The sequence below is a fragment of the Equus asinus genome, chromosome 11 (assembly GCF_041296235.1).
Source record: "Equus asinus isolate D_3611 breed Donkey chromosome 11, EquAss-T2T_v2, whole genome shotgun sequence".
NCBI lineage: Eukaryota > Metazoa > Chordata > Mammalia > Perissodactyla > Equidae > Equus > Equus asinus.
In genome coordinates, this window is record NC_091800.1 from 3,680,721 (window position 1) to 3,697,856 (window position 17,136).

Genomic DNA, 17,136 nt, shown 5'->3' on the forward strand with positions numbered 1-17,136 from the left:
GTCTGCCTCCCATTTCCAGTCTTTCATTCTGGTTCTACCCTCACAAAAGACAAGGATAGACACACACACATACACACACTACTCTGGTCACCTTCTTCTGGACAAGCTCCAGGTGCTCAATATTTTTGTTAAATGTAGACTGTGGAGTTGAATACAATATTTGTTTTCTCTTTCCACAATACATTTTACAAGTTAATAATATAACTATTAAAATAATATAAAATAATTGTAGAAATTTATGACAATACAGAAAAACAAAAGATAATAAAAGTTACTTGTAATTTCAACAACAAGAGATAGCCAGTAGTAATCACATTTAGGTGACATTTTCCCAGCTTTTTATAAATAGTTTTTAAAATTTACTTTGTTTTGATTTGATGTAGGTTTTATTGCTTGTTTTTCAAATGACATCTTCTTTTTGAATCACTTAAAATCTGGCTGACAGTTTCATTCTTGAAAGCTTCTCGAGCTTCTCAAGTTATCGTCCTTTAAGAAGTACCAGATCCTGGGCTCATACCCACCTCCCCCAGGCCCTCTGAAGCTGGCTTCCTGGTCCGCACTAACCACCAGGCCCTCCTCCTGTGGAAGTACCTCCCTCATGGCTCCCTAGCCTTCTGGAAGAAAACCCAAGCTCAGTAAATCACACTCAGAAGTTGCTCAAGTTTAGGCAGAAGATACGTCCAGCAGAGGTTCATATGGTTACTTCCCTATCTTTCTTTTCTTGCCTCTACATAATTTTACCACCTTTCTCAGGAAAATGCAACTTTATCTCCTATCGGGCTGGATGATATGTGGCAAAGTCTCCGTAACATCACCCATCTCTTTCTTTTCCTTCTGACCTGAGTGCTCTTTGCCACACGGAGCCCTCATGTTCATGGATTTACATCTCAGGACACAGTGACCCATCCCAGCCCCTCTCTGTGAATTACAGGGCTGGCCACTGTCTCCTACATATGATACTGTTTCTACTCAGTTGTAAGAAAAGGCAAAAACTGACCGTTTATAAAACCCGTGAAAACACTAAACAGCACAGAATTCCCATCTTAGCCCCGATGGAACCAAAGCATACCTTCGGCATTGAGATGCATTGTTTCCAGGGGTCCGATGAATGCATACCGCATGCCCAGGCCATCTGACATGACAAGGTCAAGGTCGCTCGGAGACACTATTCCTTCCTAAATGGAGAAAATGGGGCAGCACATAGATGAATTCTCTGGAAAGACAATTTCATTACCATCTCTTTCATCCTAACTTCCTTAGAGCAGGATCCCAAAACACTCTCTAAAGCACTATAATAGTACTGTCATCTAATTTTGCATGACAAAACTATAATAATATAAATGGATCCTGAAAAAAGAACATTTTATGAAACGGCCAAACACCTATTCACTTTTTCCACCTGGGCTGTAATCAACATGGGCTTGAAGTGAATTCCCTCTACCTGCTGTGCCCACCTCCACTGGCTTCCCTTCTCTACCCTACAACCTACGTATCACTCACAGCTTTGGAGAAAGGGAGAGGATAAAGGGAGGGAGAAGAAGTAAGAATGGGGCATGGAGGAAAAGGGCAGGAAGGATTTTTCTACATATTTGCCTAAGATCTGGGGCAATAAGACTGGAGCCATCAAAAGAAGTGGAAAGTTGCTCTCCAGGCTTTGCCTGCCTGCAAGCCCAGCCTTGTTCAGCTTTTAATGAGTTTGTAAAAAATGATATTCTTTGATGAAATGCAGCTTAGAACTGTGTGTTTGTTTGCAAAGGTGGGGCCCTAGAATCTTCCGTGAACTGCAAAGCAAGAGGCAAGCTGTTATGCATTTAGGTTAGATGTCAAATTGGCCATGCGTGTCACAGAACCTGTTTCTTATACAGCCTCTAGCTTTTGAGATGAGCAGGGACGCACCAGTAAATATTTGCATAATCTGGCACTTCACTGCCAGCTCACTCTCCACCTGGGGATATTTTCACCTTGGGCTTTTCAACCGTCAGGAAGGCAGACACAGGGGAAACCCACACCATATCTTCCCTAAGTCGTCACTGGTCAGACTGGTAGATTTACTGTGAACTCTCCAGTTCTCATTTCCTGAGTGGCTTCTTTCACAAATAGAGTGCTGTGGGGAGAGAGCTGGCTCCTGCCCGGCAGCCAGGCCGCCGCCTTCCATGAGAAGCCACTAAGTATGGCTGCCATGGCTGACACCTCTTCCACTGGTGGCCTTGGTGGCCCCTGCCAGCCCTCAGCAGTAGGCCCCAGGTGACCGGAGTCCTGTGGCGGAAGACGAAGTGCTCTGCTGTGGAAATCTCAGATCTGTCCCTACCCGCAAGGGCACCTCCACACGCTGTGCATCCACCCAGCTCCCATGAACAGGCCCCAACAGGCAGCTACCCCTACACGGCCTCTTTCACTCTGGGTTACAGGGCAGATCCTCTCCCTCTCCTTGAAAGGGCTGTCTGTGGTCCTAGTTGAGAAGACAGCTGTGTGAGGTAGGAAATCTCTCATCAGAGTGCTTCACTGTGGCCCCGTGGCCAACAGGGAGGAGCCCCTCTGCCCTCCAGGTGGCCCTGGGAGGTCTGCACCAGGCCCTCCATGCTGAGGAACTGGAGACTAGAGCGCCCCCTGGTATACCTCCTCCTCCAGGGCCACTGTGACTTCTCTACTTCAGACTTCAGTCATCAAGGCTGAGGGAGAAGGAGGATTTCTAACCCAACCGCCACCTGCAACCTAGCTGCTGAGGGAGAAACACCAGTCTTCTGAGGTCCATGTGGGTGTTTGGACCACCCCATGGTGACCTGGGGGTGAGAGACCAGGAAGGGGATGGAGCCAAAGAACCAAGAAAACAGAGTCACCTCCAAAGGGCTAGTACGATTTAGCATGACTGAGAAACTTTGTTTAAAAGAACCATTTTCCATCTAGTTTTGTTTGTGTGTGTGAGAGAGAAACAATGATGTGTACTAAGCATACCCACACGGTTTAGAGAATAATTACAAGGCAACCCCCTCCCCTAAACCGCCAACGTGCCCACCTCCCCCCTGTATACTCCCCTCCTTCCTAGAGGCAAAACATCCTGACTTTTATAATCACCATTTCTTTACTTTTGGATTTGCCATCCACTTATTTACATTTAGGATTTACATTCCTAAACAAGGGAGTTTGCTTTTTGCCTGTTTTTATTCTTCGAAATGGAATCACACTGTGCATTCTTTTTTTTTTTTAAAGGAAGATTAGCCCTGAGCTAACATGTACCACAAATCCTCCTCTTTTTGCTGAGGAAGATTGGCCCTGAGCTAACATCCGTGCCCATCTTCCTCTTCTTTATATGTGGGAGGCCCACCACAGCGTGGCTTGCCAAGCAGTGCCATCTCCCAACCCGGGATCCGAACCGGCAAACCCTGGGACGCCAAAGCAGAACATGCGCACTTAACCACTGCACCAGTGAGCTGGCCCCACACTGTGCATTCTTTTGTGACCGTATGCTTTTACCTATGTTGCGTGTAGCTGTAGTTTGTCCATCCTCGTTGAGGTATAAAAATCACAGTTCATTTATCCATCTTACTGTTCATGAACATTTGGGTTGTTTCTAGTTTGCAGCTACTATAAACCGGACTGCCAGAACATTCTTGTTCATGGCTCCTGGGGCACGTGTCCAAGGGTGGAAATGTTGTGCTGGAGCACCTACGTCTTCAACTTCATTAGACAATGCTAAGCTGCTTTCCAAAGTGGAGGTACCCAGGTTCACTGCCTCCAGCAGTGTATGAGCTCCCCTCGCTCCACATCCTCTCCAGCACTTGATGGTGTCACGCTTGCAAAGTTTTGCTAATCTGGTAGGCCATCATGGTATCTCCCTGGGTCTCCTATTAGTTCTAAATCATCCTACCAAGAGTTCATTTGGACCAAGAGCAAGTCAATTTATTCAATTTACTCAAATGCTGACAAGTTTCACCTCCCTTCACTTCTGATAGCATAGCTGTAATGGAGGCAGGCAGCAACAAGGAGAAAATAATACAACCATGCACTATATAACGATATTTTGGTCAATAACAGACCACATATGCAATGGTGGTCCCGTATGATTGGTACTATATAGCATAGGTATGTAGTAGGCTATACCATCTAGGTTTGTGTACTGCACAAACGACGTTCGCACAACCACAAAATCTCTGACACATTTCTCAGAACCCATCCCCATTGTTAAGCAACACGTGACTGTATACAGAAAGTCCACAGTAATGCCCAGAACTATCAACAAACCGACGATTAAACCACAGGGCATTCCTGCCTTCCTCTCTCTCCTCACCAAGCTCTTGGGACAGGAAGGGTGGCTTCTGGTCCTCTCTCCAAGCGGTCGAAAGGCATTAGCTGTGGCATTCCTGCACCCTGTGGGCTCCGGAATGCTGTGAAAGGCAGCCAGGCAGGCCCTGCAGACTCTCCCTTATCCTTGGTCTCCAGGTCAACATTCCAAACAGCCTGCGGTTTTCATTACAGAGTTCAAGCTGTGAAGGACGCAAACGTGGAAGCCAGCCTGTACCTACAGTGCTGTTTGCCTGGGCTCTTCTCTTCTCTAATTGTGTTCAGCACTTTTAGAGCTGACTTCAAAAGGATTTCAAAATACCCCCAAGAGGAGTTAATCTTTGATTGTAAGTATCACGTGACCTTCCACTGACCCCCAACTACCCAAAGCCTTAGGGAGATTCTCCACACCACGTCATCATGTAGGAGAGGAGCACACTTTCTCCCAATTCTCCAATGCCGTTTTCTCTTTCCTATTTCACCCCTAGAAAGGCTGTCTATTTTTATCAGTTACTATTCATTCATTGAACAAGTTGGGAAAGGGAAAAAGTTTTTTTTTTTAAAGATTGGTACCTGAGCTAACAACTGTTGCCAATCTTTTTTTTTTCTTTTGCTTTTTCTCCCCAAATCCCCACAGTACATAGTTGTATATTTTAGTCATGGGTCCTTCTAGTTGTGGCATGTGGGATGCTGCCTCAGCGTGGCCTGATGAGCAGCGCCATGTCTACGCCCAGGATCTGAACCTGCGAAACCCTGGGCTGCTGAGGCAGAGCGTGCGAACTTAACCACTTGGTCACGGGGCCGGCCCCAGGGAAAAAGTTTTAATATCCTCTCTGCCTAACTCCTTCTTTCTGCACCATTTAGATTTTCTGACGTAGATTTCTCTAAGCTTGAGTTGTTACCCAGAAGCTAAGTCTGGAGAATAGAAATGGCCCTAAGCAACTGAGCTGAGGCTCACTGATTTCACGTCACTGAGGCAAACACTTGAGTTTGTCCCTCATGCACTCAGCACTGAACTGAAGATTCATGTGTAGGATATTGTGAAGCTCAAGTTGCTTAATTTTGCTATTGAGCTCCACTCCACACAGAGCTTGAGGGACATCGATGGCCTAACTGTTGATATTATCAATAATAATTAGAATAAATAACCAAGGCGGCGTACAAAGCAGAAACGAGTGCTTGAGTTGAATACACTGATCTGATAAATGATTCCTCAGAAATAGACAGTTCTCTGCACACTTGTTTGAAGACTGAAAGCCTAACCCACTCCAGCGTGTCTGTGGTTCAATGAACATTAGTCAGTAAAGCTATCAGGACTTCCTCTATCTTGTGGTAAAATTCTCAAGTCACACATACAAAGAAAAGCCCCAAGTGGTTAAAAGATTCCTAAAACCTATAAAAAGCAGCAGATACTACGACCACTATTAGTTCAAAACCTGGTTTGCATCATGTCCTGAAAAATCACTGGGTGAGGAGAGCCCCGCTAGAGTGGGAAGGAATCGCCTTTACTGAAAACTTCTTGCCTCTACTTCCTTTAGTTAAAATCTAAGACTTACCACAATCAACCAACACACACTCATGGCCTGGGCATACGCCCTGCACCTGCCATGCCAGGAGTAAACGCCCAGTCTGGGGAGGGGGTTGCATAAGAGTGCCATCCATGAGTAAGGAGCAAATGCAAGACAGTAATAAAGTATTCAATGACGGTGATACAAACTTTTAAGCACAATTAAAGCTTTGAGGATATATCAGTCAGGCTCCTAGGGAGAGACAGCACCAGTAGGTTATATATACGTAAACAGACGTATATGAAGGAATTGGCCTAGTGATTGTGGGCTCTGGCAAGACTGAAATCCAGGGCAGGAGCTGATGGCAGTTTGAAACCTCAGTTCTGCTCTTACAGCCTTTGAATCGATTATTAAGAATAACTTCCTTTACTTAACGTCAACTGATTATTGGTACTAATCACATCTATGAAATACCTTTACAGCAACATCTAGCCTGTGTTTGCCTGAATGACTGGGCGCTCTAGCCTAGCCAAGGCAGCTCTCATAGGGGATAGAGCAGAAGTCCAAAGCGTGGTCTTGACCCTCAGGTATCCTGGATCCGGCGCCTTGTGCAGGAGGAAGGGAAGGAAAGAGGATACATGGAATGATTGACAATAGGCAAAAAATCAGTGGATGCAGTGGTACTTGATCTGGTCCTTTGGAGAGACACAGACAGGGAGAGGCAGTGGGGGCGCTGGGGAGGAGTGTCTCACATAGTTTGGGGATGCAGTATTTGTTGAATGAAACTCTGTGACTATTTCCTCTACTGATTACCTGCCATATAGAATTATTTTTTCTTCTCTCTAATCATCCCATTCTCATATTAAGCTTTCTTATTCAATTCATGTATTTTTTGCATGCTTTCATTTTCATTTACTTTTCTCATTTTTCTTCACGCATCTCTCCTTGTCTAGTTCCTTTTTTACTAATCTCCAGATTTTGATCTTCTTCTATGTTGTTTTGCTCTACTTTTCACCACACTTGGTTCTGAATTTTCAAGTTTTCCTTGCACAAATCCTGCTTTAATTTTGTCACTGCCATCACCACCAGGAACGCAGACTTGCTCCCCAGGAATCTGGACTCGGTCACATCAAATCCTTCTGCACCCCCAACCAGAGGGGCTTGGGCATCAATCTATCATCTTAACTGAGAAAAGGGGGCCAGAAAAAGTTTCATCTTAGGTAAAAGTCAGAGAATGAAATGCAACATCCAAGGGCATGAAGGAGACCCTGGACGTGTTTGGTATCACTCCAGTCAGGCCAAGGAGAAGGGGTTACCGAAAGAGAGTGCACCTCGGGCTCTGGTTAGGGCAAGGATGGAATAAACTTAAATTTCAGCGAGTTCCTCATCTCCAAAGATGTGTCAAGGATGGACTTGATGAGAATAATCACTGGTGTATAAATAACTCAAGTACAAGTGAGGGTACTGGCCTTTTAGAAACATCCAACCTTGGAGCCCTTATGCATGGTACAGAGAGTAACAGAGTTACAGACACTGAAGTTTGAATTAGGAGCTATGGTGATGATTCATGGTCTTTCTCACAAGAACTAACTTGCACCATGAGTGAGCTTCCTCCATTTATATATTTATATATACTTATATGTTCTTGTTTTCTATGCTCCTCACCAAGCGTCACTTCTCCTACATACACTATGAAACTGGCTCCAAAGCAAGAGTGAGAAAGACCTGATCCGACTACCCCCACCCATGCTTCCTTCCAGGGAAAAGGTGAGGCAAACACAAGACTTCAATAAGTAAAAAAGAAAAGACTGCTAAAGCTGCCCAGCATCACTCAAAGACTTGTGGTCAGGTCTGTGAGCTGCTCGGCCTCTCGCCAACACTGACAAGCTTTCTTGGAAGCGGGGTACAAACATTCCTGCAGAATGACTTGAGCAAATCTTGCTAACTCGTAGAAGAGCTATTGAACACATTTAACTGATGCAACAGGACACTGAATCATACCCATAAAACACCTACTGCCAGAGTCTCCTGAGAGGACGCTCAGGGGGAAGGAAATGAGAAGTGTGAGGGGGACGGCACCACTGAGGCAGCTGGGAAAAAAGCCCACGCACACCACTGATGGCAAGAGATGTGGTCGACTCCTCTGAAGGCATTCTTGAAGGTATTCTGGCTACAACTATCAAGTCGTAAAAATGTCCCCCCTCTCTGACACAGCAATCCCACTGCCAGGAACTCGTCCATGAAAAGACTCCAGAAGAAGAGACTAATGTGCAAAGAGGCTCACTGAGGCATTATAATGGCAGAAAACTTGAAACCACCTTAAAACAATCCACAATATGGAAAGATTCGATTTTTTAAAAAAGATCAACTAAATCAAATATCATGAAGCCATTAAAAATGAGTAAACATTTGAGGAAAGTATTGTTACTGGAGATCAGACAGGAACACAGAAAAATAAAAGCAGTTTGACTTAGGGTAGGGGAAACATAACTAGTATTTTTCCCTTTGGATATTTTTTTCTTTGTGGGGTAAGGAAGATTGTCACTGAGCTAACGTCTGTGCCAGTCTTGCTCTGTTTTGTATGCAGGATGCCACCACAGCATGGCTTGATAAGTGGTGCACAGGTCTGCACCCGGGATCCGAACCTGTGAAGCCCGTGCCGCTGAAGCGGGGCATGCAAACTTAACTGCTGCGCCACCAGGCTGGCCCTGGATATCCCTTAGAATAAAGCTTTTAACAAACAAAAAAGGCAAAGGAAAGACTGTGTCCTAATATGAGGGATGGTCCAGAGCTCTTTAGGCCCGAGTGGTAACACACTGGTATGTTTTTTTCTTAGGATGCTGTGTTTAAGACAATGCTTTCGGGGAGAAAAGCAACAGTATCATAGAGTCTGGAGAAAAGGAAAGGGCTTGACCTTAAAAACAAACAAAGCAAAAAGAACCTACCCTTCTGTGCAAATGTGAATATGTGTACTATTATTCAGCAAGGGCGGTGATACCTTAACTGGGGCCAGGGTTGGGGGGTGAGGAGGTCCTCTGGGAATAGTTTCTTACAAAGAGGTTTGAACCAAAGCGTATAAATCACTACTCCAAAACAGAAGCACAGCACAGCCCCATCTCTGCCCGCCCCACCGGCGGAGCTTCATGCCTCTGTGGCCCCGGGTCACACGCCGGCTCACGCCCAGCTTCTGCCTGCACCTCATGGAAGGCAGAGAAGGCCAGGCAACAGGCTGCACAGTATGAGCTGGCACCTGCAGCCTCCCTCTCTGCCTCTTCCCAGGGGCACCCTTCCCTCCTTCTATCCTCTGTTTCAGGGGCCCACTGCCCCTCCCTGTTAGCTCTTCAACTCACACGAGCAGACTGAAATCTATCACTTACACTCACTGATGGATTACCTGTTGGTGACGATTAGTAGTCAGGTGTTGGATAATAGCATTTTTGTTTAGTTTTTTTTGGAGTTATTAGAATACCAGCGATAGAAGCTTTTACTTTAAACACCATTGAAGTGATCCCAGGCATGCCAAACAGGTTTCTTCCAGTTGAGTATATGGTTGATGTTTTCATTACTCTTGTCTGTTAATGGGGCTGGAGGTGTCTCTGAAATAGAAATCAGCAGCATTTCTCCTTTCAGTAGGGTTTTGTTGTTCAACAGTGTCGCTCCTCAGAAAGTAAACTCCCATAAAATAATAAGTACTATTATAAAAAGGGTCTACTTCTTAGAGACAATCGCTACTAGAAGGAGTTCTAATTAACAATAATTCCCAGCCAGCAAATAAAGTTTTCAGAAAGAAGAGAACTCCAGTTTCTGCAGTGGCTTCCGCTTCACTGGACTGCTCTGGAGAGAAACCAGCACAACGAATGAGGCTTCTACAGTGTGCGCTGCAGCCGGGCCCAAGCTGCCCGTCAAGGGAAAGGCAGCCTCAGCAGAGCCGCGAGGGGCGAAGCTCCAAGCACAGGAGGCACGCGCCTCTCGGTTCTGGCGTGAAGTAGGGAGAGCTATGTAAACACGCTCAGACACTGTTTTTGCACAAAGCCACCAGCCTTTCTGGAAGAGCCATACACTGCTCTAACCCACATCCCCACAGTGGGCCACGCGCATCATAACGTATCTCAAGTCACAACCAGACTGAGTCTTCCCAACCAGACAGCCGACTATATGTTGCCTATAAATGGCCTCTACTCAATTCGATCCTCCCCCAGTGGTCAGTCTAGACCTTAAACACTTGCTGAGTCATGGCTATGGGTTCTGATATAGTTCTGGGACTTCTTCAAATGCCAAGACCCTTAGTGTCCTTTCAGCACTGCCCTGTAGATGAAAAGCATCACCCTCTCCTGGCACCTCTGAACAGAAGGCCATTGATAAGAAGCTCTCTGAATTTAAAGCCAACAAGAAAACAGGCCTCAATTACTCTGGAGGATGGCCCTGGTGAAGGAGGTGCCACATCCGTTCCAAAGGCCCTGCAGTCCCCAGATGTGCTAGCTCAGTCGCTGCACTGAGGAGTAGGATGGAGCTAAGGAAAATGGTGGTCACAATGGATCCATGACAGTCTTTGGTAAACTTCATGGGGTGAAAAGGCGAGAGGAGTTAGAGCCAAGAGAACTCTCTGATGTCCTCTGGTGATGAACTTGCTGCCACAGACAAACTCAGGCTTTGGAAGGCAACAAAGAGAGAGGTGAGGCGGACGCTGGGACAATGGGCCCGGGGGTGTGGGTGAGGCAGAAAGAGGAACGGGCTGTGGGCGCCGGAGGCGTGGGAGACAATTCCCTCAAACTCACCAACACCAGCATCTGGGTTTTATTTACAGAAGGTAGCATAAATAACGCAGAAATGGCAGAAAAATGTTTTAAAAAAAGTTTTGCTGGGTGAATTTTGACCTGATGAGAAAGGAAAGAGAAGGGCATCATAGCCTAGGGCACACTGGAGATGGGAAGTAGGGAGACTCCCTGTCCACTGTACCTGGAACGGGAGCAGATGAACACAAAAGAAGGAAAGACAGACCGCAAGGCAGGCAAGGGCCTGGAGGGACCCTGGAGGGGAGCGAGAGGAAACAGGCCTCCTGCAGTGCCGTGAGAAGCAGGGAGAACCACCCTTGGCTGGACCCTAGAGTGAGGCCCAGGCCTGGAATGGAAGACGAAGCCATCATTTCTGGGAGGATGTGAGGCTCAGGGATTCGCAGAGCTCAGTGAGCAGCGCTGCTGCAGGCTAGTTCTTTCCAATCACGAGGAGATTCACTCGGACGCTCTATACATTATTTCTTTAACTAAAAGAAAAATCTAAACTTCAAAGTTTAAATTTTAAAATACACAAAATGTAGAAAATCCTACAGCTGAGGGTGAGGTGTGGAGTGCAAGAGCCTGGGGCTTACTTGGCTCCTTTAACCTCCCTGTACGTCCTGGCCCATCGTTCTACATGACTCTTCTTGCCAAGTACACAGATGTCGCCAGTGTCTGTACCGTAATATTTTACTCAAGCCTCAGCTTTTTTCTCTGCGACACATTCCAGGTTAGCCATAGCCTGAAGCAGTCGATGGTGTTTCCAACATCTTCTCTCTAAACTTCTAAAGTAACCCCACCTTCCAGCTGCCTTGTAAGCAAGTACTTTCAACATGCTTTCTCTTGTCAAGCCTCTCAAGCCACAGACTGCTGTTGCTTTCCTTGACCCTAAAGCCGGCAAGACTGGTGACTTAGCCTGCTTTTCTCTATTGGCTTCTTTTCATCCTCACTGCCCATTTTGCACTGTTTTCTTCCAGTGGAAGTCTGAGTATTTGGCAGATGATGTACTTACTCAGCCACCGGGAACCTACTCAGGGTGACATTCACGGAAAACGCCATCAGTGAAATGACAGGGCCTCCCCAGACTATTAGAAAAGGACGGGCCACGCAGGCAGCTTACCGTCTGAGACGCCTCCTTCTCAGAACACTGGATGCGCGAGAAGGAAACTTCCTGGAGATTAATGTGAACTTGGAGAACTGGATCCCTGCTAATACTGGTTTATGAAAGGAGAGAAGTAGTCAAATAACCGCCAGCCTCCATGTGACCACAGCACATGTGGGCGAAATTTAAGAGGTAGTCACAGTAGTGAATTTTAACATTTTAGGCTATCTTTCCCCCCTAAAATACGTTCACCCGATCGGTTCCCCTTTGCACCTCCCATCCTGTAAAGGCGCTTGCTGTACATTCTAATCTGAGTGCAGCAATTCATGATGCGGCAGGTGGCTCGTTCGCCTACGCGACAACACAAGACCAAGAGCATGTTGCACAAAAGCACGTGGTCCACAGTGCTGCAGGCAGGGGGACACACACACAGCCGCTCAAGTACAACGAGCTTGCTTGTTTCTGGCTGTTCCCCCTGGTGGGGCCCACTTCTGTTCACATAGGCCCATGACTAATAAGAGGAAAACCTGATCACAACTTGCATTCCTGGTCCAGGAATGAAACGTCTAGATGAGGATGGCCAATGCTAAGTGGCCAGCATGACAAGGAAGACACTGTCTGGGTGTCCATCTCCACACAAGTCCAGGGGGACACAGGTGAGGCCAGCTTTGACTTGGATTAGCGACTCACCGTCGGGGCAGTGACAACCTCACATGCGTTTATTCTGATGTGTTTGTGTTTTCATTAAAAGTGAATTAAATCATTTATTGATCAATTTTCACATCTTTTTGGGGATAACCAAAGGTATTCAGTGTCATAAAAGTAGGACTGGAAATTACGGCCATAGAGTGACCATGTGAGAGTCTTTCCACTAAGCAGAAGCTGGCTGGAGCTGCACACTTTCTATCATGAGCCTGAGTCAGAAACAAAGAGTCAGAAGCAAGAGACATACACACAAGGGACAGAAGAACACGGAAGGAGAAAAGCCAAATAAAAAAGACAGTAGAATATACTGCATCTCATTGGAATTAAGACTCCATCAATTGAAAGTTAAACTAGTATTTAATGCTCCATTAAGGAAGAAAACATGCTGCCAATAAAACTAAGATGTTAAACTGTAAAAAACAACAACAACAAAAAAGTTTATCTTAGAACAGATGAAATACAATACATCAAAACTTTGAGGCCAAGGCTTCACCAGGGAGTTATATAAGCTAGGACTTCTCCAACTATAATGTGCATATGAATCTCCTGGGGGTTAAAATGTAGAGCCTGCTTCTGCAGGTCTGGAGGGACCTGAGATGCTGCATGTCTACCAAGCTATCCGGTGAGGCCCCTGCTGCGGTCCACGGCTTTGGGTTTCACCCGTGTAGACAGAACATGAGCATTTCAGTTCAGAGCTAACTCACTGGTGACAACTGCCACATCACAAAAAAGAACACTGGTTTCAGAGATCCAGAAAACATCACTGTCACTATCATCATTATAATCCATAACATTTACTAATGCATTACTATATGCCAGGCATGTTCTAAGCCCTTTACATTCACAACCCCATCCAATCCTCATCATACTTCGATGAGAAAGAGGTCCTCCATCACCTCCACTGACGAATGCAGATGCTGAAGTACAGGGGCGGCCCAGGTGTGAGTCCCACCGGACTGCAGGACATGGATCCCACCACTGAAACTCTCCGGCAAGTGTCTTAACTTGTAAAGGCAAAAATAACAATGTGCCTCTCATGGTTTTAAGACTGGATGATCTGAAAATATCTGCGAATCATGAGACATGTAAAGGAAAGTACTTTATAAACTTTGAAAGCTTATACAAACTGAAGTTACTGATGAGGAAACGATTCGAGGTGGTTCCTGTGCTGGCTCCTAATTCCTGTTAGACTCATAAATCACATTCAACAGAAACCCTTGAATGAGTTTACCACAAAAAGCTTCCTCTGTTAATTTTACTCCATGATCTTTGAGATACACTTTATTAACTGAAACAATTCCTCAGAACAGTTGGCATTCGTGTATGAAACAAAGCTCAGCAACAAAGCTCTGGCGTCTCAAAGGGTCCTGTCCAGATTCCATAGGCCACACCCTCCACGAAAAGAGTCAACAATGGAATTTCTGCAGCTTAGGGCCCAAGGAAGAGAAATCCAGCTTAGCCATTACACTGCTGGGAAGACGAAAAACCTGAGGTCAGCGGTTTCCAAGCTCACTCCCACCAACGCACTTCCACAGGGCGGGAGTCTGCGGGCGGCTCCATGACTCACTCCTGCTCCCCTCCACCCCTCCCCTCCCCTGCCTTGGTAGGGCAGTACAAGCTCAGCTATTGTCGGGGCATGAGTTTATCATCACAATACGACTTCCCTTATTGTGCTCATTAGCTTAAGGATATCAACTTAAAATAACATTCCTGGCCAACAGGATCCTGTCACCTGGTGACCTAATCTCAGGCTTCAAGACCGCAGCCAGACTCATCCATCTGGGATTTCCAAGCCTATGAGGCTGCTCTGTCCCAAGTCTGAAGCCAAACTGGAAGGGAAAAAATGGAGTGAGCGCCTGGGAGACAATAAAATAGAACCCAGCTCCCTCGTTCCCTCTGCATCTGGGTGCCCATCTTGCTCCAGTCTTTGCCCTTACAGAGCTTACAGGGCTGTGTGGGGACAGACAAGGTCACAGGCAATGACAAGACTGTGTGTTGGTGGCCTAGTAGGCAGTGAAGACAAGACGCATCCTATTCCCACCACTTTCTCTTTCTGACCTAGAAATGATGCCTGTGGCGTGGCTCCCCCTTCTCGAGCCCCGACAGCTGACAGGCCTGGACAGGAGCCTCCCCACCACTCCCTGTCCTACCTTTCTTAGAATTTCTCTTTTATGCTTGGCTCCAAGTGTTAAAACATATGCCCTCCAGAGATGTGAGTGAAACTGAAAACAGGAAAACTACAGAGAAGAATCAATGAAACAAAAAGTTGCTTCTTCAAAAAAATCAGTAAGAGTGATAAACCTCTAGTAAGACTGACAAAGACAAAAAGAGAGCAGACACAAATTACCCTACCTGGAGTGAAACCAGGGCTCTCACTACAGACCCTGCAGCCACGAGAGAGTAAGGGAGCACTGCAGACAGCTTTGCGCCCATCAACTCGACAACCCAGAAGAAACGGACCAACTCCTCAAAAACCACACACCACCAAACCTCAACCAAGATCAAACAGACCACCTGAACGGTGCTATAACCACCAAAGAAGTTGAATTTGTGATTAAAAACCTCCAGAAAAAGAACTCTACAGGCTCAAGTGGTTTCACTGGAGAATTCTACCAAACATTTAAAGAAGAATTAACAACGGTTGTACCATCTCTTCCAGAAAACAGACGAGGAGGGAAAACTTTCCAACTCATCTGATGTATTATTTGCTTGATATCAATGCAGTATTACCTTGATATGTCAAACAAAGATAGTAAAAAAAAAAGAGAGAAAGAAAAAGAAAACTACAGGACCAATATTTCTTCTGAACTTAGACACAAAAAATTTTCAACAAAACATAAGCAAATTGAATCCAGCAATGTCTAAAAAGAATTACACACCACAACCAAGTGGGATTTATTCCAGATATGCAAGGCTGGTTCAACACGAGAAAACCAACCAACGTAACCCACCCTATCAGCAGAGTCGGCAAGTGGCAAAGTAGCTCCTTCTGCTCTCTGGCCCCCCGCATCAAGACACCGCCATAGCTGGGTGGAAACACAAGCGGTCCTTCTGGCCAGGTGCCCTGTCCGTCGCACACCACCTCAAGCCCTAACTTAGGGGTAAGACCCCTGGACACACACACTGGGATCAGACTTGTGCAGAGCAGCGTACACACAGACAGCAGGGCACGGCATGCCTCGACCTGCGCACTGACCCAGCACTCCAGAAGCCAGGACAGAGGCCGTGGGTCCACAAGACCCCCAGTGCTCTGGAACCTACTCACCCTGGACATTTCCCTCCCTGAAAGCACCCAGCCCTAGCCTGGGTCAAAGACAAAGGGCTCTGCCAAATTTCAACTTTCCTGAAAGGAAGGAACCAGCAGCACCCCTGGTGAGCCCTCGAGCAGGGGCTCCTGCTCACCGCATCAGGCTCACCCTCGGGGGCTTCAGCCCACACGTGAAACCCACCCCAGAAAGCGGATGCCTTGGAAAGAGAAACTGCAAAATTTTTGCATCTTTTGAAGTTAAAGTATATAAAATTTTCAGTTTTTACTGTAAAACTTCCCCAATTCAGCTTTTTATATTAAAGTTGCCCTTAAATGTTTTGAGGTAAACTTGGAACACTCCAAAATCTAAATTCGAGTTCAACTGGCTCTGAAACTGAGAGTCCAGGAGTGTGGATAAGCCCAGCACTGACTGTGGACTGGCACAGGTAAAGGCGGGGCCCTGGGGAGGCGTTCAAACCCTTCCGGACTCTCAGTATCTCAAGTGCAAACAGATCACAAGCAGCCTCGGTTTTCTTTTAAGAAATTCATGCAATAAAGTCAAGAATCCTTAAACCCATCCTCCGAATGGGCAGAAATATTGATCCACTGTTCCCATGAGGAGGAGGTGGGGGTGGTAAGACAAACGTGCCTTTCGTGTCTCTGCTGGGTACAGGGCCAAGAGCTGGGCTGGGTGCTCAGTGGGAGGCATCCTGTGGCTGGTACAGTGAACGTGGGGGAGATTCCTCTCAGAGCATGGCTGCCCTGGAGCCTCAGAAAAGCAGGGCCTCTGTGTGGACGTTCAGAAACCCACACCACAGCCTTCTCTGCCCTGAGAAGCAACTACTCTGGGAGCAGGTGCATGTCTGATGTGCTCGCCACCCTCCCGGGCCTGGGCAGCCAAGAAAGGGGCTGCCCCTGCACATGGATGCTGAAAGCAGGCGCAACACTGGCAACCCCGCCCCCCTTCCCTGCTCCCCTCTGCGAGCCCCAGCCCCAGAGCTGAGCACTCAGCCGTCCCCGTAAGGCTCCACGGCAGGGCTCAGGGAGGCCCCACAGTCTCTTCCCAGCCCACCCTCACCCCAGCCTGGAGAGAGGGACCCACAGTTTCTACATCTGCCTTATTCTCACTGTCTGGAGATGATCTTTGTTTTTTAAAGTGAATTATCTTCTAGACTTTCACCAAATGCAATTCTCTGGGTTCTATTCACACTCTTGAATCTTCTCATTTCTGCAGCCTCTTCTCATTTTGTCACATTCAAACTGTATCCTGCTGGATTTGAGCACTTGGTTCCTATGGGAACTTGAGCCACACAAGTCCCACAGCAGCCGATGTAGAGACATACGCAGGGTTCACTCTCTCAGAAGGTGTGTCAGCCCTGAAGACCGGGAGTGAGAACACTCCCACCAGCCAGTAACAGGACTACACTCAGTGTGCCATTAGCCCTGGAGACAGGACGACGGAAAGAAGGGTACCCAAAGCGAGGCAGTAAGAACTCCCAGGGCAACCACACGCAACAAGCCTTC

The 17,136-nt window shown here is 46.8% G+C and overlaps 1 protein-coding gene across 2 annotated transcripts in view; it reads right to left on the reverse strand.

Annotated features, from left to right (window-relative positions):
* Positions 1-17,136, reverse strand: part of CRYL1 (crystallin lambda 1) — a 141,995-nt gene that overhangs the window by 6,329 nt on the left and 118,530 nt on the right. For both annotated transcript variants that reach the window (XM_070520370.1, XM_014837169.3), the window contains exon 6: positions 1,070-1,175. In XM_070520370.1, the coding sequence (XP_070376471.1) occupies positions 1,070-1,175 (106 nt within the window). The remainder of the gene's footprint in view (positions 1-1,069; positions 1,176-17,136) is intronic.